General features: G+C 38.2%; 1 protein-coding gene and 1 long non-coding RNA gene across 4 annotated transcripts in view; both read left to right on the top strand.

Annotated features, from left to right (window-relative positions):
• Window positions 1-26,883, top strand: part of TAFA1 (TAFA chemokine like family member 1) — a 900,385-nt gene that overhangs the window by 258,718 nt on the left and 614,784 nt on the right. For 2 of the 3 annotated variants that reach the window (XM_069561844.1, XM_069561845.1), the window contains exon 4: window positions 11,651-11,773. The exons of the other annotated variant lie outside the window; for it this stretch is intronic. In XM_069561844.1, coding sequence (XP_069417945.1) covers window positions 11,651-11,773 — 123 coding nt within the window. The remainder of the gene's footprint in view (window positions 1-11,650; window positions 11,774-26,883) is intronic. 3 annotated transcript variants of the gene reach the window in all.
• On the top strand, window positions 21,795-25,864 carry LOC138424634 (uncharacterized). Its single transcript, XR_011250893.1, has 2 exons — window positions 21,795-21,922; window positions 23,631-25,864. It is a non-coding gene; the product is annotated as an uncharacterized lncRNA (long non-coding RNA).

The raw sequence follows: 26,883 nt of genomic DNA, 5'->3' as shown, positions 1-26,883 counted from the left end.
TTATCTTGAAAAACTTATAGCTGACATGCTGAAGAGGCGTTTAATTTGAGCATATTTATTTATTTATTTTTTATCAGTTTTGCTACTTTATGATTTCTTGAAGGTCAAGGTGCAGAGAGTCATTCTAGGTGCATGGATAGGATGAGCATCTTTTCACACACAGTCCCTTGCAGAAGGAGCAGGTGGGCTATTTGTTCAATATGTCAAAGCACCCTGTAACTAGATATATACCAAGCAGAAGAGCAGATAGACCTCTTCAGCCTTAGGCAAATCCCAACCTTGAGGTGCATAGATCACTGAAAGAATATTATGCACTTCATTTCTTAACAGTAATCAGCCTTAACAGATATGTAGAAAAATTTTCACTCAATTATTAAATAAACAATAGCTTTACAGTCTAGAGAATAAAGAAATTAATTGTCTAGTAAATTGGGCTTCCCAGGTGGTGCTAGTGGTAAAGAACCTAGCTGCCAATGCAGGAGACGTAAGAGATCGGGGTTCAATCCCTGGGTTGGGAAGATCCCCTGGAAAAGGAAATGGCAACCCACTCCAGTATTCTCACCTGGAGAATCCCATGGACAGAGGAGCCTGGCAGACTACAGTCCATAGGGTCCTGAAGAGTGGGACGCAACTGAAGCAACTTAGCATGCACAAGCATGCCTAGTAAATTAGTTATATGTCATAGCAAAACAAATTATCCCAGACAATTTGGCTGGGAACAACAATAATCATTTCTGACTGCATGACTTCTGTGGATCTGGATTCTGTGAGTGGCTTAAGCTGGGCAGTTCTGGCTCGCAGTGTGTCATGATGTTGTAATCAAGATATCCACCAGGGCTACAGCTGTCCAAGCTTAACTGAGTCTAGAGGATCTGTTTCTGTGGTTTACTGACATGGCTGGCAAGTTAGTACCAGCTATTGGTGAGAAGCTTGAGCTTCTTCCCACTTAAGATTCTCCAGAGGGCTACTTGAGTGTCCTTGTAGTATGGCAGTTGGACTTCTCCAGAGTGACTGGTCCAAGAGCAAGCAAGGCAAAAGCCATAGTGTCTTTATTTGAAATCACACTTCTGTTTTGTGATATTCTATTGGTTTCACAGGCCAGTCCTATTCGTTGTGGGGAGAGACTACACAATGGCATTAACACCAGGAGGCAAGAAACACTGGGGACTGTCCCAGGGGCTGGCTATCACATGTCTTCTGGCTACCCTTGTGGATTCATGTCTCAAATAGTCCTCCAAGTCTGAAGCATCTTAGTCAAGGAGAATTTCATCATAATTCTATATTCAGGGTTTTTTTTTTTTTTAGTTTTATTTTTTCCTTCACTCTTTATAAGGGTGTTTTGAAGCACAGCTTGACAGCATTCAACCCTGAATCTCTTAGGGAGTAATTCCTCACAAAATCTTTTGTAGTTAACCACAAAGAGCAAATAAATTGGGAAAAATCTGTAAGAGCAGATATTGAACAATCTAATATTATTGTTTGAAGTATTTACTTGTTTGAATATTTTAACTGTTTTACTAAGTTTAACATTTTAAGTTCTTATAATTTCTGGTATATAATTAAAAATTATATATAGGCTTGGAAATTTATATTGTCCTTCATTGGTTACTGACATTTAATCTACTGCTCAAATCCTGATCAAACTCTATTTTTTAAAGCGAGGAATTCATAAAAGGGAGGTTTTACTGAGTCCATTCCATCAGATTTTGGATGGATTTACTAAACCTATCAAAGAATTGCTGTGTCAGAATGTATCACTTTTTAAAAATGGGCACTTGCATAAGATATTTTTGTTTTCCTGGTTATAATATTACAGCACTGTCAGCTGCTGATTTCCACCCCCCTTATACCACAGATTGTTATAGTATTTAACGTTTATGTGTTCTCTCTCAGTACCAACTGGGGCTATGGCCAAAATTCTGATTGGGAGTGGGTGGTGGGATTGGAAACTATATATGTGATGGCTGAACAGCTGTGATAATCTATGTTTTAGAGGCAATAATCATGAATAATGCAAATTTAGCTATTAAAAGAGAATGAGGGGATAACATCTTACTGGGTGGGAATTTTAAGGAAAAGTGATAGTTTTAGAGTTATAATGATAATACCTATGGCTAGGTGTCAGTATTATTACTCACTATACACTCAGTTTGAGGATGAAAATGTAACATCTTTAAATTAACCCCTGAAGAACAGATGATGGGACATCCATATGATGGTGTCCCTTCTGAAAAGTCTTTCTCTGCCTGATTCCCCTAAATTGGGTCAGTGCTCTTGCTGAGAGCTCTCATATCTCCCTGTATTTATCCTCTGTTAGCAGTTGTTATGACTCATTGATTCATTGATACCTCTCACAAGAATGTTGATTCAGTGGAGTGGGATTACTATTTAATTCCCAGCATTGAGAAAGCTATAGGCAATACTGTTAGTCAGTAGACCTTTAACAGTAAGTGAGGGAAATGTAACTCAGGTAAGCATGACCATGAAAAGTAGCTTATTACTCAATATAATGCAAAAGTCTTTTGGTATAAGGCTTCAGGCACGATTGGACCCAAGTACTCAAAAGTATATGTATCTCCACCTTGAAACTTTTTTCCTCAGTACTGACACTGATTTCAGATAACTTCTTCCTTTGGGGTAACAAGATGGCAACCAGAATGTCCTGTGTTTATGAGAAGGGATTTTCTCTTCCTCAGTTATCCCAGCCTAAGTGGCAGGTGCCAAAACACTTTGCTTTGGTGAAGCCATCTGTGGTCACGTGTTCTGAGCAATTCACTGGGAGGGACAGAAATCTAGTAATTGATACAAGCTGTCTACAGATAAAAGACCTGCCAAGAAGGTGGAACTAGAAGGTTTTGACTAGATCACTTGGTTTGAGAGAAAAGGGAAGACTTTCTGACCAGGCAAATTAAGGAGCAAAGACCAAAAAAGGAACATGGATGTTGAGAAACCAAAGAGGCAAGTAATTGATGGAAGTAGGATTTGAACCTCCAGATATTTGAACATGTATAGCTTCCCTGGTGGCTCAGACGGTAAAGCATCTGCCTGCAATGCAGGAGACCTGGGTTCAATTCCTGGATCGGGGAGATCCCCTGGAGAAGGAAATGGCAATCCACTCCAGCACTTTTGCCTGGAAAATCCCATGGACAGAGGAGCCTGATAGGCTACAGTCCATGGGGTCGCAAAGAGTCAGACACGACTGAGTGACTTCACTATAGCACTTAGCCACAGTTATGCCACATTGCTCTCTTATGAATGCTATCCTGTAAATGCTTTTTTTTTTTTTTTGCTATTTTTATATCTTTATATACTAATGCAGTTTCAAGCACTGAGTAGGGTAAGGTATCTCCAAACCATCTGGAGAAGGCAGAAGGAGTTGATGTTTTTAGCACTCCATATATCGGTTGAACAGATTATACCCACCTGAATGATAAAGTTAGGTATAATTCTAAAACTGCTAAAGTAACAAAAGAATGATAACAATTGACTCAAGTGTGATTTCTAAAATAGAAAGCAGATATATTAATCTATAAAGGCAATGATTTTCCTGATATGAATATCAAAGCAGAAATTAAATTAGTGTTCTTTCACAGAGGATATTGAGACAAAGTAGTATGTCATTGTTTAATCCATAAAGATCCAAATGCTATTGGTTGGTTCATTGGCTGTACCATACCCACATAGGAGATAAGTAGAAGGCACTTCCCATTTCAGTTTCATTAAGTGATCATATGCCTTCAACACCTCATTTTCTTAGTTGCTAGTATTCTTTTTATACTCCCCAAACAGACACTCACTTAATGTTCATACATGTGCAAAAGCAGAACACCCAGTTCCTCAGACATGTGAAATATTGCATAATGTCTGATGTATTTACAAAGAGTACTTTGTATTGATGTCTTTGCACTGAGGTCATTTTCTCTGTTAGAATTTTAAATGCATGCAAAATATAAGTAGTTTTGAATATGATTTATTATTAATTGCCATTAAGATTTACTGGAAACCTTATTATGTATTGGGCCCAGGTGCCAGCACTTTATAAATGCAATCTAATTTAACTGACCAGTATTTGTATAGATTAATAGTGGTGTGGATAGAGTAGAGGCAAAATTTATTTACCTCCTTCCTTGGAATTCTCTTTAGGAGAAAGGTTATTACTTCCTTATCTCCCTTTCGAATTAAAATAAGTGGCCAAGACAATGGTGTCTGTTTCCTCCCCAGATCCATATCATTCAGAACCTGTCTGCAGCCATGAGTAAGGTGGCTGTGAGTTTCTGTCCCATCCAGATGTTTCAGACCAGACTCAAAGGCAGACAAACACATCCAGTGGAGCAGTCACTAGTTGTACTGGTGACCTTGTCTTTGGCACATCAAAATAGCCTCACTGAACAGTTAGGAAATACGTGGACTCTTCTATGATTGTGATAGGGAATTGGACCCTTCTTTTAAAACAACAGTTTAAAAGCCAATGAATAAATTTTGCTCACAATTTAGTCCAAAGGTTAAAAAGAACAAATACTAACAGTTTCTAAATCATAAACATTTAGGTAATAAATTCCCCATGCAACCAGAAACTATGGACAAATTTGTAACATCAAGTTTATACTTGGTGAGTACTTGTTATACTAAAACACAAGTTTCCATTTCCCAGCTGCCAGTGAGACCTCAGGACTATAACTGTCCTTATTTTGTGTATATTTTTGTGGGTTAATTGTAGTAAGATATTATGGTACAGGTTTTGCCTCAACTGATATAGTTTTAATTATCTTATTTGGTCAGAGATATTTCTGGTTAGGTTACATAAATGCTAGAGATTTTAGAGTGTAAAGAAATGGCATATTAAATGTTCATCAAACAAAAGAAGTTAAAAAAAGACCAGAGAACTACCAATCTGGGATTTTCACCTAGAAACATAATGAACCACTTCTATGGCTTGGCTTGCTCCACAGAAAGGGAGAATCACTTCTGGCCAGCTGTTGGTTCTGCAGCGTCTTGGCTGTCGCTGGCAGGAGGAAATGCTTTTCCTTCCCTCAGGCAGAAAAGAATTTGGAATTTAGGGAAGCACTGAGGAAAAGGTCACGTTTGATGGGAAAGGGCATTTGTAACAGCTGGTGAATACTACTTTTGTTTTTATGAATCGTTGGCTATTTCATATGCTAGAAAGCATTTTTATTTTTATAGAAAGTTCTGAAGTTTGTATAGAAGTATTGGTCTCTGTTTTTCAAAAATTCAGATTTTAAGATAAGCCTTGGTGACCTCAATGTTTCATTACAGGTAATCATTTTCAGCTTCTTAGATAAGGTGAAAGAATGTGTCACTTAGCTAGTGCTGAACTCAGCTAACTGCCCAGCTTCAAAATCTCAATGAGACTTTGATATTGTTGATGTTTCCTATATTTAGTAATAGTTATCCATTTATTAAAATTGAAACTAATAGCCACTTAGATTCTTTGGGAAAATGGCTACCAAGCGAAGGTGAAGATGAGGTAAGTTGAAAAGTGGACTATTGGTGAGGTAAAGCCATGCAGAGGAAGCATGTGTTTTCTGATGTGATTGAAAAGGAAGCCACCAACCTGTACTTATCAGTTTGAGCATTTGCAATGGTCTCATTATACATTTGCTTCTGAAGATCAGGACATGACCGTCAGTTAACATATGTGCTTTAGTAGGCAGTTTTATTTTAGTGTAAATAACACTGTAGTTAGAAGGATGATCACTATTTAGGATGGGGTGAAATGAATAAACAAATGGCTTAGTCTTCAATGCTCCTCATCTTCTAAACAATTACCAAATCTGATACTGGCTTCTTTCCCAATCTTGACACTTCATTTTTTCCAGAAGTAAAATAAGGGAGAGATTTAAAAAGAAAGAAAGATGGGAAAACCAGCATAGTGCAGGCTATAAGTCAACCTTGTGCTTGTAGATGAAGAAAGAAGCACAGAGGTGACATCACTGAAAATGATGGAGTAGGACTTCCAAAAGTTTCCTCCTTCATAAGAGCAATGACAAAACTGGATGCATTGTCTGAATAAACTTTTTCAGAACTTTGGAAATCAGTAAAGACTTGTAGTAACCTGGAAAGTGTTCATTCAAGAAAAACTGGAGAATTTTCATCAGAGGAGAGAGCTTTGCTGCACTTTAACTTGCTTGCCTTCCATCTCCCTCCTAATAGCTCCACAGTAGCACTGAAAACCAACAGATCACAGTTATTGTGAAAGAATGGGAAGATAGAATGTGATTGGAGCTTCTTCAAAGTCACATTCCCAGATAATTGTCATTATTTGACCTGTATGATGGTTCCTGGGTCTTCCCAGGTGGCACAGTGATAAAAAATCCACCTGCCAATGTAGGAGATGTGGGTTCAATCCCTGGGTTGAGATGATCCCCGGGAGTAGGAAATGACAACCCACTCCAGTATTCTTGCCTGGAAAATTCCATGGATGGAGGAGCTGGATGGGCTATAATCCATATAGTCACAATGAGTTGGGCACGACTGAGCGACTCATCGCAATGGTTCCTGAGAAAACCCCACCTGCAAAGCCATCCTTATTTGACCTGACTTACACCTCACTGAGTGAAGAGAGCCTTAGTGAAGAAACTCTTTTCCATGGGGCTTTTGTCAAAAATATGTAGAGAAAAATGTTTAACTTTATGTCTGTCTGAGGCAATGGGCAACAGTTGGGGCAAACATAGGCAAACCAAAAAACTTAAAAGAAAAATCTAGGGAATGAGATGCCCTTTATAAAGACTCTGAAAAATTCCTCTTGTTTCTTGGAATTTAGAAAGTCATACACATGTGTAGGGCTATGTGCATGCTCAGGGCTTTGTGAGTGCTGAGAAAGACCTGAGATAAATGTCCGAAGCTCTCACCTCTGGCTCACTTTGAAGTTCTATATAAACCTGAACTCAAGACTAAGGTAAAGTTGTCAGCTGGCTGGCTGAGTGTTAAGATGTGCCCCAACGTGCACACCAAGATTCTAAACAAAGACTGAGACACCTACTGGTTTTAAGAGTTTAAAGAAATTTCTGTTTAATAATTAGCAACTACTAAGCTAACTGTCAGAGAAGGCAATGGCACCCCACTCCATTACTCTTGCCTGGAAAATCCCATGGACAGCGGAGCCTGGTAGGCTGCAGTCCATGGGGTCGCTAAGAGTCGGACACAGCTTAGCGACTTTACTTTCACTTTTCACTTTCATGAATTGGAGAAGGCAATGGCAACCCACTCCAGTGTTCTTGCCTGGAGAATCCCAGGGATGGGGTAGCCTGGTGGGCTGCCGTCTATGGGGTCGCACAGAGTTGGACATGACTGAAGTGACTTAGCAGTAGCAGCAGTAGCAAGCTAACTGTAAAGCATCTACCTACAATGCGGGAGACCTGGGTTTGATCCCTGGGTCAGGAAGTTCCCCTGGAGAAAGAAATGGCAACCCACTCCAGTATTCTTGCCTGGAAAATCCCATGGATGGAGGAGCCGGTAGGCTACAGTCCATGGGATTGCAAAGAGTCAGACACGACTGAGCGACGTCACTTCACTTCACTTCACTTCAAGGTAACTGAGCAGACATTTCATTTACCAAATAAAACAGAGAATACAGATTTTATAAAAATAGTTCATAAAAGTCACTAAACAAATAACAATCAGCAATAATAACAAACTCTGAGAAAGAGGGAGAATATAATTTTCAGAGTTTCCACATATGTCCCATTTTCAACAAAAATTATGAGACATGAAAAGAAAGAATGGATAGCCCAAACAGAGGAAATAAGCACATGATAGAAACTGTCCCTGAGGATGCCCAGATGGTGGACTAAGTAGATAAAGATTTTAAATCAACTATTTAAAATATATATTCAAAATAACTTAAAAATATCTTATTTATGAAATCAAAGAAAATATGAGAACAATGTTTCACCAAATAGAGACTACCAATAAATATATAAAATTTATTAAAAAAAAAAAACAAAACAAAACAGAAATTCCGGAGCAAAAAAATACAGTAAATGAAAAAATAAAACTTACTACAAGGGCACAAAAGCAGGCTTGAAAAGGCGGAAGAAACAATCATTGAACTTAAAGATAGGTCACTTGAGGAACAGAAAGAAAAAGGAAAGAAGAAAAATAATTAACAGAGCCTTAGAGGTCTGTAGTGTATTCAAATGTATGAACACACACATAATAGGAATCCCAGGAGAGAATAGAGCAAGAGAAGTAGAAAGAATATGTGAAGAAGTAACGGGTGAAATATCCCAAATTTGATAAAATAAAACCAAAACATTTATCCACATATCTAAGAAGCTCAGTGAGCTGCAAGTAGGATAACCTCAAAGAGAGTAACACCTAGACAAAACATAATCAAATTGTTGAAATGCAAAGACAGAGAAAGTCTTGAAAGCAGCAATAGAGAAGTAACTCATCATTTACAAGATTAACCTGATTTCTCATCAGAAACCATGGACAGTAGAGGCAGTGGGGGTGGTATATTCAATGTGTTCAGAGAATAAGAATGTCAACCAATAAATTCATTAAATCTATCCTTCAAAAATAAAGGAGAAATTAAATCATTGTAACATAAATTTGAAAGAATGTTGTATACAAAAATTAACTCCAAAATGGATCAAAGACCTAAATGTAACAGCTAAAACTATAAAACAGAAGAAAACACAGATGTAAAGCTTCATGACCTTGTTTTAGGCAATGGTTTCTTAGCAATGCCACCTAAAGTGCAAGGAACCAAAGAAAATCAGATCAATGAATAGCATCAAGAAAGTAGAAAGATAGCCCCCACAATGGAAGAAAATATTTGCATAAATGCACACAATGGATAATATACCCTTTTTGATATATGATGTAATAAAATATTTGTATATGATATGAGATGTTATCCACCTTCATTGTTTTGCATGTGGATAATCCAGTTGTCTTTATATCATTTGTTGAAAAGACTCTTTGTCAGCTGACCCTTGTTTAAAATCAATTGATCAGACATTTATGGGTTTATTTCTGGATTCTTAATTCTTTCTCCTTGGTCTATATAAATATATATCTTTATGCTGTCACCACACAGCCTTGCTTTCTGTAGCTTTATGCTAAGTTTTGAAATTGAGCTTCAGAAGCATTCAAAGTATGGACTTGAGAGAAGGGATCATCAGTTTAACAGACAGCTGAAACAAAGACACATTATAATTTTTATGTTCAGTGCCTCAACTGGGGAATTTCCCAAACTGCATTTTGCCACTTGAGTCTATGTCAAGACATACAGCCAGAATCCTAGTTTGTATGACAGATTGAACAAACATCACGTGGGAGTGTGGCATTTCTGAAATTTGAGTCACCAAGTACTGTTGTGGTATTTTTTGCTATAGCCACTTACCTACTTTTTTCTTACTTTTTCTATGAATTGATTCACGTTAAATGCCTAATTGTTTTAAATGACAAATCTATGTTAAGTACATCATAAAAAGTGTTATCCGTGAAAGCATGGGTTTTAATTGTTGGTAATATTTCTTCTAACACACATTAAAATAAATACATAATTATTAAAAATAAAGTTTGCACAGTTAACACCTAAAATTTTGTAGAAGCCATAAGGCGTATGAATAATCTATTTTGTGAGACACTGCTATTTGGAAAGAGCCTTCCTCTTTGGGATTTATTTGACCAGGTTTCTGGTTTCCATTATACTTTGTCATTCTTGATGAACCAGACAAATTCAGTGACCTTATCTGAAAAATGTGAGTGAAATATTTTATCTCATATTAGCCATTATTCATTGAAGACCTCCTGGAAGTCATGATCTTGGGATCAGGGTCAGTGATCTGACCATGAAATTATGTGGTCAGTTTCTCTATTACATACTGTCATGAACTGATGTGTATTTGTCTCCCCCAAAGAAAAGTTATTGTCCTAACCCCTAATGCTTGTCAATGTGACCTTACTCAGAAATAGGATCTCTTCAGATATAATTAGATAAGGTCACAATGGATTAGGGTGAGACCTAAATCCAATGACTGGTGTTCTTATAAGATGAGAGAAATTTGGACATATGGGCACATTTTGAAAATGCCATGTGACAATGAAAGTAAAGATTTGAGTGATGGGTCAATAAACTGAGTAACACTGAGGATTTTTGTTAACCACTAGAAGCCGGGAGAGTCAAAGAAGGGCCCTTTTCCTAGAGCCTTAGAGGGAGCATGGACCTATTGACACCTGGGTTTCAGTCTTCTAGCCCCCAGACGATAAGGGGATATATTTCTTTAAGTCATCCAGTTCATAGTAATTTGTTACAGAGCCCTAGGGAAATAATACACCTACCTTTTCCTTTCTGTGTGAACTAGATGAGGGCAAAGGTCTCTCATTTTTTCACTACTAATCCTTAGGTGCTGAAACAGTTTCTCACATTTACCAAATACTCAATTTCTTTTTCTTTTTTTTTGACTGAATGAATCAGTGAGGCTTGTTAACAATCCTGCTGCTGCTGCTGCTGCTAAGTTGCATCATCGTGTCTGACTCTGTGCGACCCCATAGACGGCAGCCCACCAGGCTCCCCCGTCCCTGGGATTCTCTAGGCAAGAACACTGGAGTGGATTGCCATTTCCCTCTCCAATGCATGAAAATGAAAAGTGAAAGTGAAGTCACTCAGTCGTGTCTGACTCTTTGCGACCCCATGGAGTGTATGTAGCCCATCAGGCTCCTCCACCCATGGGATTTTCCAGGCAAGAACACTGGAGTGGATTGCCATTTCCTTCTCCAATGCATGAAAATGAAAAGTGAAAGTGAAGTCACTCAGTCGTGTGTGACTCTTTGCGACCCCATGGACTGTAGCCCACCAGGCTCCTCTATCCATGGGATTTTCCAGGCAAGAGTACTGGAGTGGGGTGCTATTGCTTTCTCCGTAACAATCCTGAGAGTTATACGTTTATTGTATTATTGAATAAACCAAGCTTAGGAGAGTTTGAGAAACATGTCCAAGTTTATATAACTAGCAAATAGTGAAGATTCAAACTTAGATATTCTAATTCCAAAATCTCTGGCCTTTTCAGTGGCTCAGTTGTGTCCAGCTCTTTTTTCAGCCACATGGACTGCAGCACACCAGGCTTTCCTGTCCTTTACTATGTGAAACATATAGAGCTGCTGGAACCAAATGATCTCAAGGGTCTATGATAGCAAAGTTTTTAGAAATCATCATGAGCATGCATGTGTGCTCAGTCGTGTCCAGCTTTTTTCGACTCCTTGGACTAGAGCCCACCAGACTCCTCTGTCCCAGGAATTTTCCAGGCAAGAATACTGGAATGGGTTGCCATGCCTTCCTCTAGGAGATCTTCCTGATATAGGGATTGAACCCGTGTCTCTTGTGTCTCCTGCCTTGGCAGGTAGATTCTTTACCACTGCACCACCTGGGAAGCAAAAGATCATTGCTAAATATCAAGTCATTGCTTACATTTATTGAGTATACTAATTGAGATTGTAGTAAAATTGGGACTCCTAGAGAGAAAAGTAATAAGAATTAGTTTCCATTTTTGTTAATTCAGTAAGTAGAGAGTTGGACACGACTGAAGTGACTTAGCAGCAGAAGCAGCAGCAGTGAGCACTTACTATGCACTAGAATCCATACATATTTTACTCAACAGATTATTTAATTTGCTTTTCATAGGTGAAAGTTGAAATGATTATCATTTCCATTTTACACACGAGGAAAGTGAAAAAAGTCATGCAACTTGATGAATATCACAGCTTGGAAGTGGCCAAACCTAGATTCAGTCCAGACTTTGAAACTGTAAGTCTCAATCGCCTGAAATTGTTCCACCTGTTCTACAAATCCTAGTTCAGCATCTTGCAGCCCAGGAAAACTTCCTTTCATGTTTTACATCTTATGGTATATTCCTCCTTTGTACCACTCTTCTGGCCCTTCCCTCTACTTTAGCTGCCTCCCACACTTCCATATAACACATGCATAATCCTCCTAGCTCGAGGTGGTGATATAAATGGTGCCAAGGAAGGACCTGTGTGGATACCTGAGACACATTGTCCAAATTTTCCTGGATGACCACATTCTGAATTGGTTCAGACTACCATGTTGCCTCTGACCTTCTTAAGGTTTTTAATCTTTTGCATTAAAATTTCTTGGGTGTGTTTGTTAAAAACTTATTTTCTAGGGCTTCTCTTCAGACATATTGAATCAGAATGTCTCACAGTGGGATCTTTCCAAACTCAGTGTATGTTCTTGCAATGCCTACAGTTCAGTGACTTCACTAAAAAAATTCTCTTTGTGTTACAGGTGTTAGTTTAGATGTTCCAGTCTTTAAGAATGTTTCTTTTCATCCCAGGCTAAAGATGAGACTCTCCTGCCCTGTTTTCCCATTGAGCAGCTTGGTATTTAGCATTTTGCATGCTCTAATATGCCTGCATCTTTACATGTAAGTCTCCCTTTGACTTCTCTGTGAGCTACTTGGGGCCGAGGTCTTTCACTGTATAGCCCATGCTTTTATCGCAGTCCTTGGCATTTACAGGTGGTCAGTAATAAAATAGACAAATGCACCAATAAAAAAGAGATAATAGAATTAATGTGCAATTAGGAACACTTAATTTTTACTCAAATTTCTACCAGGAATGCATAGGGACAGAATATGTCTTCTATGTTTAGTGTTAGCATTAGTGTTGCCCCCACGCTCAACCGTTTTATCTGTTGAAAGATTGAGTCAGAATTAATTGTTACAGAAAAACAGAAGGAAACCACAAGAGTTGATGGTATTGTTTGTCTTATCTAGTTTGAGAAAGACACAAATGCAGTCAATTTAGATGTCAGTGGAACAACAGCCTTAGCCTCCTAAATAGTTCGGGGCAGATTTGGCTTCTGTGGAAATGCAGGAAGAAACCAGTAATGACAGACACATAATTTTGCAAATCATAGTATTTCAAACAAAACACACCTTTTTGGGAATCCAGGCTATCTATAAATCAGAGGAGCTGACTTCCTGTTCTCCTAAAATCTAGGAGATTGTTACTTGCTGATATCATATGGCAGGTGCTTTATTGGCATTTAATAAATGCTTATAGATTGGATTTAAGTAGCTAGTAGCCTTCACACTCCTGTATATAAGAATAAAAATATGCTGCTGAGAAAAAATTTCTTTGTGGACCACATGTTTATACAAGTCTGCCTTGCAGAGGAGAAAAAATCTACTCTGTTCACCCAGTCAATGAGCTTGTGGTTTGTAGAAAAATCCTTGAATCATGATAGCAAATATCTTAGGCTCAATCTTGAGTTTGTCTCTAACCAGATGGCCTTTGATACATTTGACTTTTCTTAAGTTTTTATGTCCTTACTTCTCAAAGAAGGAAAGCGTCAGCCTCTTTATTAGCTTGTGTTTATTCAGAGGATTTAATAAGACAATGTGCTAATGAGAGTTTCTCTTGTATATAAGAAGTAGTCACTTAGTAAATATTAGGAATAAATAAATAAGTAAACAAACCAGTGTGTATGAAAGAGCTTTACAGTTATAGAATTACTAAAGATTATGAAGCCTGCTAAGAGATGAGAAATTTCCAAAGAAAATTATTTCTGAAGGACTCAGGTTTCTTCTTACCTAGAAAGAAATTTGAGCACTGTATTATGTCAGAGTAAGACCTGAAGGAGACAGGCCATAGATTGGATAAGTTTGACAGAAGGAGTAAAGCTAAGGGCTTATAGAGGGAAGAAATGATTGAAGCCCAGGTGAAGTGTTTCAGAGTGGGCCCATGAATTGCCACACCTTGGGATCTGAGGCAAAAAAAAAAAAAAAAAAAAAGCAACAAAAACAAGCTGGTAGCAGTGGGGAGGGAGAGCAGAGAAGAACGTAAGGTGAAAAGCCAGCTTCTTGTACTACTGTTGATAAAGTTTCCAGCATACATAAAGAGTTCAATGGGATCATAAGCAGTGATATACTGGTTAATGTTCAACAATTAATTCTTCAGAAACAAAAAGACCTGACTGTAGTGTTAGCTTATCTCCGTATACCCACTATGGCTGAATTCAAGCTACCATTGGTTTAAAAATGGGCTTGTAAAAAAATTAATGGTCAGTTCTCAGGACTATTGTGAGCCAACTCTAGCAATATGAAAATTTATTATGGAGAGTTTAAAGGAGCAGAGAGAATTGGCTGATAAACTCCCATGTCCCATTACTAGCTTCAGTAATGATCCAACCGGCAAATTCCTGTTTCATCTGTACTCCACCTGCTCCTTCATCCCCAAATTAATTATTTTGAAACCGGTACTACAATGTCTCTAAAAGGGAAGGACTCTTTAAACATAAAACCATAATACAAAAAATACTAATAGCAATTTCTTTAAATTATCAACTATCCAACCTGTATTCCAATTTACCTGATTATATATATACATTTTGGTGATTATATATATACATTGGAGGTGGTATAGAATTGTTTTATTCAAATCAAGGTCCAAACAAGAGCTACTCATTGCATTTACTTGATGTATCTCTCAAGACTCTTTAAAAATCTATAGGTTCCCTCTTTCTTTCCCCACCACCTTTATTTTCTTTGTGATTTGTTTGCTAGGGAAACCAGGTCACTTGTAGTTTTCCATAGTTTGGATTTTGCTGGTTGCTCTTGCATGGTGTTACTGATGTGTTCTCCTGTCCCCAGGTTGGTTTTTTTTTTTTTTTTTCTGTACAGTGATAATCAGATTCAAAGCCTTGATCTGATTTTAGGTTCTCTGTGTGTACAGCTGTGTGTGTATGTGCACACACATGGGTCTTTTATTATGGAACATATTCTGTCTGGTTCTCTTTGTTTTACTGATACTAAGATTGATCAGAGTTCAGCCTGAAATGGATGACATTCATTGTTGCCCAAAATAAAACCCCAAATCTGAGATAAATATTTTCTTTCTCTGTCTTGAAGATGGCTTTTTACCACAAACACATAAATCAATATACGACTATAAACAGTTACTAAATCAACCCATCTATTTTATTCATGATCACTTCACATTTGAAAGCTCTTGCTGTGTTTATTTTCTTTTAGCTGAATTTGGGGCTTTGACTAGTAAGCCATAAATCCATTTTTTAATGAAATACAACTCATCATGCTACTAATGCCAGATTGGAAAACATTCCTTGCTAATTTTTTTTTTTTTTCCTTAACATTGGTTTGGTAAGTAGTAAGCGTTCAATTTCATTCTGTTCAGGGTAATACACCACAAAATCAGTGTCAACATTAGAGAAACTTTTTTTCTTTACTGTTTAATTTTTGATGGACACAACATTACCAGGGCCATTCAAATCTGCCAGGTTGTACAGGCAGGATTTGAAGGGTGCCTAAGGTATGGGCAGATGAACAAGTTCTATCACCTGGAGTTTAGCTGCCGCTTCTAACTTTCTCTAGCCACTAGTTAGGCCTTAATACACTTAGAAGGTTGCTCTTCTAATTTGAACTGTGTGAGACTTTGGCTGGAGGGTAGTTCTGTGTCCTAGTGATAAAAGAACACATAAAACAACCCAGTGCCTGATCATTCTCCCTGGCTGTCAGTGAATCATGTCTAATAGCATCTCCATGCAGTTTGTGCCAATTTGCTTGCAATGGCATCCTTTTCCGTGGGCTTGCTGCTCGGCAGGCCCTGAAGCAATCTATGAATAACTTCCCAACAGATGCTGTTTATGAATTGAAGCAAATGGCTTCCCTGTTTCTCTTTTTTCTCACTTCAATAATTTTCAGTTACATTACGATGAATATTTATAGTCCTGTAGCAGTGCATAAAAATGGAGAACAAGCGGACCTGGGCATTGTTTCATACGTGAGTGCTGTTCTAATGGGTTTTGGCTGACTGGTTTTAATAATGTTCTGTTGATGGACTGAAAAGAGGATGCAAATTGTAGATCAGTCATTTTCATTCACTGTTTTTAGCAGGATGAGCCTTGATGGAGCACTGGCTGCATCCGTCGCACGCATATGACACCTTAACTCGTCAAAACAGCCCGTCCTATTGTATGTCTGTCTCCTCTTGATATGTCTTTTGAGTAATTTCAAATATGTGACTTCAACAGGGACTCTGACACTCACATAAGGGCTCATTAGGTTGATTTTACCACTTTCCACAGGTACAATCATTTGTGATTCAGGTGACTAGCTGCATTAGAAACCGTAGCCCAACTAACATCCTATTCCTAGGAATTAAAATGTGAAATCACAAGGAATGTGTTGGATTTGTAGAAAGGTACTGGGTCATGTTTTACTCTAAAACATCTTTTTCAAAATGCTTCATAGTTCCCTGTTCTCTTAAATATTACAAAAATAAGAGACTTATATCTAAACATAGCTCTTGAATTTGATTCTCAGGAAATTACTCTGTCTTCAGTAGCTTATGTTTCGAATGAGCTGATATACCTTACTTGCGTTTTCTACTTACAATAATGAGTCAGTTAACTAGCCTATATTTTCCAAACCATTGACTGTGTCATATTGGCCCACATACAAATAATTGCCTCTTTGGCTATTTGCTTATAAATAGAGTGCTGAAAATTGTATGTAAATATATATATGCATGCACAATGAATATATATTGAGGCCTCCCCAAATATTCAAATTGTCCCATTTTCTACTCTTGCTTTATGAAATGTTCACCAACTACTGAAATGAAACCATATTTTTTATGCATGTATTCCTGCAATATCTTCACCACCTATCATTTGTATGCTATACACAGAAGGTTGTGCTGTAACACAACAATAAAAAATAAATAAGACAATTTGAAGAGGAGTGTATTTTCTGCCCTAACTGCAAAATATGCAGAGTGATTTTCCTTTGAAAAGGGGCAGCATAACCCCCAATTCTGAAATGTTCTAAAAATTAACAAAAAGATGAGAAATTTAATATTTGATAGAGAAAGGTTATTTTTAAAGAAACTAATATACAGCATAATGCCTCAAAGGGATTATCCTGCCGCAAAAGTGCAGAAATACAAAACTCTGGAAAGATTTCTAGGCCTAGAGCAAAAGGGCTTAAGAATAGAGTGAGGTCCCTACTTTTACAGAACAATTCACCATAGCACTTTTCATTTGTTTTAAATAATGTTAATCAAGGAAATGGCAACCCACTCCAGTATTCTTGCCTGGAAAATCCCATGGACAGTGGAACCTGGTAGGCTACAGTCCATGGGGTCGCAAAGAGTTGGACACGACTGAGCAACTTCACTTTCACTTTCAGTCATTGTCAAAGTAACAAATGTAAATGCTATGTGAAACTAACGTGAAAATTGTTCCCCTCACTAGGATAACTACAGTTAGCAGTGATTTCTGTATAGTCTTACGTGGTTATATTGAGTTTGTAGCATTCGTACTAGAATGCTGTTTTTCATGTATAAGATTTTCTCTTTCCCTATTGGAAATTTCTAGATTTTTATTTCCTGTTTGCCTCTAGTTCTGTGGTCAACAACTGCTCTGATTTCTAAGACGGCAAGCCTTTTATTCAATTTGTTTTCTTCCATGTTACCCCTTTATTGTTGTTGTTTAGTTGCTAAGTCGTGTCCGACTCTTTTACAACCCCAAGGACAGTAGCCCACCAGGCTCCTCTGTCTGTGGGATTTCCAAGGCGAGAATACTGGAGTTGGTTGCCATTTCATTCTCCAGGGGATCTTCCTGACCCAGGGATCAAACTCAAGTCTCCTGCATTGGCAAGTGGATTCTTTACTCCTGAGCCACCAGGGAAGCTAATATTGTCCATTCACTCTACAGTAACTTACAGTTTCATTTTAAAGATGACTTTTGAAAATTAGGAGGAGACTTTGGGGAAAATCATCTTGTTTATGGTTCTTTTTATAGTGGTCATGTCAGGGCCACTTCCCAGTGCATGGGTGTTGCAAAAATATTTGAGTGTGGAGGACTGTGTGTGAGAACTGACACTTAGAATGTTTTAAAGTCACACTAACCCTGCTGGGCTTTGAACCTAAATCTGTGTGAGACTGAAGACATTCTCTTGAATAGTGTGCTTCCCTCAACCTCTCACAAGAACTCCCTAAAGAAAGAAGTAGGACAAGCTCATAGATAGAAAAGGCCATCCCACAGGTAGCATGCTCCAAATAAAGAAAACATTCTGGATCAACCTCTGCCTACCAACTGATTCTCCCCTTTTGCTGATTAAGAGCTAAAATTGTTCCCACATCAGGCAGAAATTGGAGCAGTTAGGATTGTGAAAATCATTTGCAAAATGCTTGTGTTTATGGGTGCCCAAAAAACTAGAAATAATGGGATTTATCACTATTATTATATAATATTATTAAAGAAATCTTCAAATTAAAGGAAATAAAGTATTATTTGTGTTTCTAGACTTTATGGACATGCTATTAGAGAAACAAGAAGATACAGATCATTTTTTTTTCTCCTTAAAAAATACTTTCTTACATTGTGTTCTTTAATATATTATTGCTTGATTCTGGTATCTGAGGTGACTAAATTGCCCTGTTACGTTTGTCACATCTCCGCTTTCTCATCTGTTCTGTCATATTCCTCCATATAGTTCATTTATCCGTCCATCTCTTTGTTTATTTGACAAATAATATTTGTTGAGCAATTATTGGCAGTCAGTGTAGTCAGCACTAGGAATTTCCTAGTCAATAAGACAGAGCTTGAACTCACCCTAAGGGAACAATACCTCTAATGGATTTTTGGAAAATCACAAAGCTCAGTATGACATACTGAGATAAATGTTAGAATAAATGAGAGGAATGATATGCAATGTGCCTAGACAGGTGGATTTGGGGTAGAGGTGGATGGTGTATGAGCAGAGATCTGAAGAAATCTGAAGGCTAGATAAGAGTTAGCAGTGAAATATTTAGAGATGATATAAAAGGGTTCCACGCTGAGGGACCAGGATATGTAAAGACCAAGCGGGAACAAAGATCATGACTTTGAGAAGAAATGAAAGAAGGTCTGGTGTCAGAGTGGGATGGGTCAGGGGGAGCCTGGGTGGAGATGGAATCAGTGTAAAGGCATCATTAGAGGTGGAGACCAAAGAGGTGAGGTGTGGATGGGGTCTGATTTTAAAAGGCTGGGGAAGGCATGGTAAACACCCTGTGTTCCATTATTCTGAGGGTCATGGGAGTTCAAGATTAGTTTTAAGCAGAGTAAGGATATGAAATTTTCATTATGGAAAGACTGAACCATGAATACGGCATGACAGGTACACTGGGAAAGCCAAGACTGAGGGCAGTGAGCCTGCTGAGAATGCTGCTGTGGTCCAGTTGATAGGTGATGGTCTTAAGTGAGGGTGTCCAGAGAAGTAGACTGACTAGCATCCTTAAAAACCACTAGCATATTAAAAACCACCATCCAGAAACCACTAGGTTGCTTATTGGCCTTTCCTCAACCTGACATTCTAGATGTTTTCCAATATGGAGCTTGCTGCCCGAGTTAACCCTTGAAACCCAACAGGAAACTACAGTTGGGGTCAATAAGAATTCTTTATAGTGTCTTGAAAAAACTTCCTTTTCTGTTTTCCCAGCCTTTCAATGTTTTTATTATTTTCTTTGTTTGCCTTACCCATGTTCTTTGTGAATCTTTCATTTAAATCTGTATACATTCAGAAATTTCATTTAAGTTTGGTTTATCTTGAAAATCTGTTGGCAAACATATAGGCTTTGGTGTTGGACATACATAGGTTTAAGTTTTGCTGCTGCTGCTGCTAAGTCGCTTCAGTCGTGTCCGACTCTGTGCGACCCCATAGACGGCAGCCCACCAGGCTCCCCCATCCCTGGGATTCTCCAGGCAAGAACACTGGAGTGGGTTGCCGTTTCCTTCTCCAATGCATGAAAGTGAAAAGTGAAAGTGAAGTTGCTCAATCATGCCTGACTCTTAGCGACCCCATGGACTGCAGCCTACCAGGCTCCTCCATCCATGGGATTTTCCAGGCAACAGTACTGGAGTGGGGTGCTACTCAGTATCAAAGTGAGTTAGGACATGTTTCTTAACTTCCCCAAACTCTGTTTCCTTACTTTTAAAATTGGTCGCACCACCACCACAACCACCATCATCATCATCATCATTAATCTTTAAAGCCAAACACTAATTCATCACAATAACATTTATAGCATCTGCTTCATTAGCCCTGGGAAGGGGCCCATGATTTATAATAAGCAGCTCCCTGAAATTCCAAATTGTATGTGGAAAAATGTGTTAGTTAATGTTTCTTTTTCACTGGGTTCAAATTCAAACATTTTAAGATAATGTAGACTAAAAATTCCATTATTGGAAAAATAAGACCTTCTAAACATTAACACCAACTGGCAAGTATAGGTTCTAAATTATTTTAGAAATTACATATAAAACATATTATTTTACTCACATAACCTAATAACTAGAGGTTAAAAATGATGGTTTTCCAGTTACCATAAAAGCATGCATTTTAAAAAAACATATTTTAAACAGCACAGAAAGTATCTAATAGCAATTTGTCATTGAAATTACTTTTTTTTTCCCCCCTGGACAAAGCATTCAGAGTCAATCAAAAACCAATCAACATAAACACTAATGTAAACTATAATTAAAGATGACAAATAGGTTCTTATGTGATGTTAAATAATGTATTTATAAAAATCCAAAGTAATACTTAATACCAAACCATCAATGTCTAAAGGACACATGCTGGTGACATTCCTGCCAATTTCTGTTCAAATTTTTATAGATACCAGCAACTGACTATAAATCCCTTATAGGGCTGCATATACTAGATGTATGAGTCCTGTGATATTTTAAAGGTAGTTTAGGTTTTCATGTAGGGATGACTCATTTTCAGTCAACTCTTGATATTCAGTTGATGTATTGATAGAGTTGCATAATTCTGATTTTTTTTTTTTTTTGGTGGAAAGAGCAGAGATATCTCTGATGTATTTGGAACTTGAAGGCCAGATATCTCGCAGATGTTAGCTGAAATCAACACCTATAAGAACTTATATGAAGCAAAAAAAAAGATGCTGTCCATTTTAAAACAAGGGCTTACAGGGAAAAAGACATATCTAAAAGGAAGCCACCATTTGGGAAACAAACAGGGCTGCCATGCTGCACACCTCCAGGGGGTGCCAATTCCATTGTGCTCTGATGAATATCATCCACACTGGGAAGTAATTATTCCCAACACAGAATATAAAGGTATAATACCAGTGCATTCAGACTTTACAGAAATATCATGATAACCAACTTTTTGGTAAAGGGGCTGAGTATTTTGAAGAATCGAGTAGTTTATATTTAAATATGAGGGTTGCATTCTAAGCCTTCAGTATTTCTAATGAGTTGTTTAATGTTTTATACGTCTAATGTGCTATCTGATCAATAAAGTATAGATAAAAGGTACTGTACAAACTTATAGCTTATATTATTAAAGAACACAAATTTAAATTGATGACTTGAGTTTGTGCTACTTGCAAGCAAATTTCTGTTTCAAATCATCGGCTGTTTATTTTGTATTTCCCTGTTTGAAGATAATTTTCTAAAGGGTTCATATATCTAATGGAGGAACACACTGATCATTTTCTTTAAACTTTGGTTCACATTCTGTCTGCATGTCTGACTTTGAATTTGTCTGTATGAAGGATTCTTCTAGGCTCTTTTCATAGGCATTGAGGAAGGCGGAGGACTTCTGTGAATCAGATGTTGTGAATATCAGGCATGGCTATAGCAAAACCAGCTGGTAAGATTCACTTCGTCAGGAATAAGGATAAAAATATCTCTTCCTCCCTACCAGTTAGATAAGTTAAGCAACAGGATCACCTGATCAATCAAGTCAGTTCTTTGAACTCAGTCAGTCCTCAGGTTGTTTGCTTTGTCCTTTTTATCACTGGGGTTGAAAAAAGTCTTGCTAAATAACTTGTGATTTCTGTCTTAGGTACATTGGTAGTGTGCTTCTCATGGACTTGGCAAATATATCCAGAAAAACTGGTAAAGTGTTTTAAGATCTAGATTTCTGCTTCTTTCTTCCTTCCTTTCTTTTCTTTCTTCCTTCCTTCTTCTCTCTTTCTTTCTCTTTCTCTGTCTCTCTCTTTGTACTGTATGTGCAGAAGTAACTTGATATACTAAACTGACTATATGGATTGTACTTTTTTCCAGCTCTCTTCAAGGTAAAAATAACTATTTATTGAGTATTGACTGTAAGAAGAGTGCTGTACCTTAGCAGTTTAAATATAGTATCTAATTTATTCTATGCAAGAATCCTACAAAAGAAGAATCTGTAATGTTTCCCCCTTTTATAAATGAATAAACTGAAGTTCAGAATGATTACGGAATTTGTTCAAGGCCAAAAATCCAGTGTTTATATCTAGGCATGTTAGACTCAGTTTTTCTGTAACTTTTCAATAACTTATCTGACAATTATATAGACCTGGCAGGAGATTTCATTTCTGTAGATACAGTTTTATCAACTGTATAATGAAAGGTCCTCAGTAAGTCACTTCTAAGGCTTCCTGCAATAATACAAAATCTTGATTCCATTAATTCATTGCTTTTCTATAGGATATAATTCAGTGTAATTCAGTGTAATGAGTGCCTTTCTTGGTCTCATCCCTGTTCAAGGGGGTTAGTGAATAAATTAGCCCTTATTAGGACTTGTTATGGAGGGGGTTTTGCCTAGTAATTAAGAATCTGGTATGGGGAGGGAATGGGAGGGGGATTCAGGATGGGGAAAATGTATGCACCCGTGGCAGATTCATGTTGCTGTATGGCAAATCCAATACAATATTGTAAAGTGATTAGCCTCCAATTAAAATAAATAAATTTACATTAAAAATAAAATAAAAAGAATCTGAGAAACAGTATTATCAAATATGTATAACGTACTATTCTCCTCTCCAGAGGTAAAAAAGAGAAGTCCTTCCAAAAACTAAAAACTTACAGGCAGATTCATTAATTATAAGACTTTGCACATTCACATTTTATTCCAGGAATCATCAGGGCAGATATATAAATATTTTAAAAGTAGGTTGCAATGCCTGTTTTGCAGACAACTAAAGCAATCAGCTAAAAATTAATTTTTAAATGATACTTGTTGCATCTCTAGGGTCCACCCTGGCAAGATTGAAAAAAGAGCCCTTTCTTCACTCAATTAAGAGCACCACAATGATATCTCCATTTCTCTGTGTTTTCTCTCAGCATGAGATGACTCAGCCAGAAATAGCACGATAATATCGCAGATGTTCCTTTGCTCGGGTAGCTGGTTATTACTTATCTCAAAGATATTTTAATACAAACACACAACTGTTCACCCTGTTTTATGGCTGTCAGAATTTTGCCTCATATTTAACAAATGGAAGTTTATGAGCATTGACTCAGGTTTACTTTTTCCCTCAATGTGTTACATGGATAAACGAAATGCTGGAGAGGGTATGAGTCACATCTGGACTGATAGGCTATTGGATTCAGGTTGCTCATCTGGTCTGTCAGCTTCCACCAGCTCGATATCCCCAAACTTCACTCTCTATTGTTAAGACCAAAAGATCAAAATTTGATTCTAGAATCTTAAGCAAAGTTTTCCCTGTTCTTGACAATGAACTATGTTTAATAGCACCGTGTCCTCCCTTTGCTCCAGGTATGACTTTGTAGAAATATTGAGACAGTTTGCTCAACAATCATTTTCAAATGATTTTTTTTCCAGATCTGACTCAGTACACTGAACAAGGCTTTGGAACCAGGCACATGTGGCTATAAGTTTTGACTCCCTCTTGATTTAAAGGTCCATCTAGTCAAGGCTATAGTTTTTCCAGTGGTCATGTATGGATGTGAGAGTTGGACTGTGAAGAAAGCTGAGTGCTAAAGAATTGATGCTTTTGAACAGTGGTATTGGAGAAGGCTCTTGAGAGTCCCTTGGACTATACGGAGATCCAACCAATCCATTCTGAAGGAGATCAGCCCTGGGTTTTCTTTGGAAGGAATGATGCTAAAGCTGAAACTCCAGTACTTTGGCCACCTCATGTGAAGAGTTGACTCATTGGAAAAGACTCTGATGCTGGGAGGGATTGGGGGCAGGAGGAAAAGGGGATGACAGAGGATGAGATGGCTGGATGGCATCACTGACTCGATGGACGCGAGTCTGAGTGAACTCCGGGAGATGGTGATGGACAGGGAGGCCTGGTGTGCTGCGATTCATGGGGTTGCAAAGAGTCGGACACGACTGAGCAACTGAACTGAACTGAACTGATTTAACTGTATGACATTGGCTGATTCATTTACACTTTGATCTGGTCCCTTACTATCTTCCAGCCTCATCTTGAGCTTCCATTTAATTTTACTTCAGTTGTAACTGGTCTTTTTTGCTTTATTGCAACAAGTTTCAGGATTTGCCTCTAGAGAATCTGAAGCCCCAGACTGCTAGGGGGCTGGTATACCTGGCGAATTCATTGTGTGCGATACCGAACTAGGCACAAGGCTCTTAACAACGACTTCCACATGCTCAAAAGTCAGTCTCCAGAATCACTGAGATGAGCCAGAGGCCTGTTGAAACACACAAATAAAAATGAGGCTGATAAGCAGACCCTTCCAGCTGACCTGCTGCAATTCTTAGTCCAGTCATGGTATGATAAGCAGCTGGAAAAATTTAAGTCTAAAAAATTTACAGCTCTGAATGAATATTAAGAAGTCTGGTTCCAGGCCAAATTCAATGTATGATTTCTCAGACCAATGATAAGACTTTTTCCAGCAGGTTGTTGCTCTCTCCACACCAGACTTGGCACACAAGTCCCTCTCTCTTGCCTGCCTTTCCTTACTCCATGGTCCAGAAAGATTCGGGAGCCTTTGTTTGGGGCTCCAGGATGAAATGATTCCCCCCACTATGTACATTGTGTCCACGTGACCTTCAACTACTACAATTCCTTGAGGGGCAGGAGAACTATGGGGGCCCGGCACCCTTCTTTTGCATCTCAGTTGCACTATCATAGTGAGCGACTGAAGCCATGATGATTGTTCTCATTTGGGCTCATTGTCCTATCGGGCCACCTTGACACATGATTGCTTAACCAATACGCCACTGTGTTTCCCATTCTGTGTGCTTCAATAGGAACAAGATGGAAACTTAAGATTTACTGAGGAAATGGCAACTCACTCTGGTATTCTTGACTGGAGGAATCCCATGGACAGCAAGCCAGGTGGGCTACAGTCCATAGGGTCACAAAGAGTCGGACTCCACTGAAGCAACTTAGTGATTGTGTGTTTGGCACAGTTTTAAGTACCTTACAAAAATGAGCTCATTTGACAAAATTCAAAATAGGTATTGCTTCTGTCCCCATTTGTAACTGAGATAAGTGAGACAATAAGTGGTTAAATAAATTGCCTAAATCTTGTAGAGGTGGTAAGTGGGAAAATAAAGATTTGGAGTCAGGTAATGTGGGTTCAAAACCTGTACTCCTGACCTCCATGGCACATGACTCTCCATTCCGTTTCTTGAAAGAACTTTTATCCTCTGCCTGTGACTTCCGATATGTTTCCATCAATCAATCATGTGAAAGCTGCTGGACATCAGGTCTGTGTCATTTTCCTCCTCAGGCCTTATGCACAAGAAGTCTACTCATACATTCAGCCTACAGCCTTGTGTTCATCAGCTCAAAGATCTTTTTCTCAGAGAAACTTTCCTTGACTCATTTCTGCATTTATTCTCATATCCTTCTGTACCTCTACTTTGAGTGCTGGCCACAATTGCAATGAAACAATTATTTGTTAACTCATCTCCACTGCTAATGTCAGGTTCCCTGAAGGTAAAGGTCTTGACTCTTCTGGTCATCAATGTACACCCACAGTGAGGTGTAATGCAAAGCACATTACAGAGCTTAATGTAAGACTAGTGCTTGAATAAATAAAACTTTATTGTGTGCTGCTGCTGCTGCTGCTGCTGCTAAATCACGTCAGTCGTGTCCAACTCTGTGCGACCCCATAGATGGCAGCCCACCAGGCTCCCCCGTCCCTGGGATTCTCCAAGCAAGAACACTGGAGTGGGTTGCCATTTCCTTCTCCAATGCATGAAAGTGAAAAGTGAAAGTGAAGTCGCTCAGTCCTGTCTGACTGTTAGCGACCCCATGGACTGCTGCCTACCAGGCTCCTCCATCCATGGGATTTTCCAGGCAAGAGTACTGGAGTGGGGTGCCATTATTGTGTGCAAGTTTCCTCATTTGTAGAGAAGGAACAAATACAATGATCTTACTTGGATTTTGTGGAGGTGAGATATAATGTATCTAATAGCATATAGAGTAATTCTTGGCATATTGTAGTTGCTCAATAAACACTACTCATTATTAGGTATGGTAGCAATAGTATTCTTCAAAATTTTTTTTGCCTCTTTTCTGTGGGATGATTTTACAATCCTGATTCTTTGAGGTTAGGTTAGGCCTTGTGAAAGTGATATAAATTGTTTTCAAGTTGAAATTATGAAAGTCATTGATCCTCCAGTGCTCCCTTTTGTCCTCCATGAAACTGGCCAAGTCCCAGACATGAACTCCTCCTTCAAAGATGAGGCACACTTGAGATTCTGTTTAGCCCAGCCTTACCTCTACCGACATCAGTATGAAGTGCAATCCAGAACTTAAACTCTGCTGCTGCTGCTAAGTCGCTACTGTAAACCGATGAGATTTTGGCATTGTTTTGCATGGTGGTAAAAATTAGCTTGAGCTAACTGATATCTGAGTCAAACGTCAAAGCCAACACATTATTATCTGTTATAGTGTATCTTTTTGGAAGTCATTTTATGATCATGCTTTTCCCAGTATCAAATGCTCTCTTAACAATTTGATACATATGTGAAATGTATGGACAAAATAAATTAATAGCTAACATTTATTAATTATAGTAATTTAATAGCTTTTGTAAAAGTTATTAGGTGTAGAACAGTTAGAGTAAATGCTCTGAGGATATACAACTCATAA

This window comes from Ovis canadensis, chromosome 19, assembly GCF_042477335.2.
Source record: "Ovis canadensis isolate MfBH-ARS-UI-01 breed Bighorn chromosome 19, ARS-UI_OviCan_v2, whole genome shotgun sequence".
NCBI lineage: Eukaryota > Metazoa > Chordata > Mammalia > Artiodactyla > Bovidae > Ovis > Ovis canadensis.
Note: the sequence above shows the minus strand (reverse complement) of the source record. Positions and strands in the feature narration are given on the sequence as shown.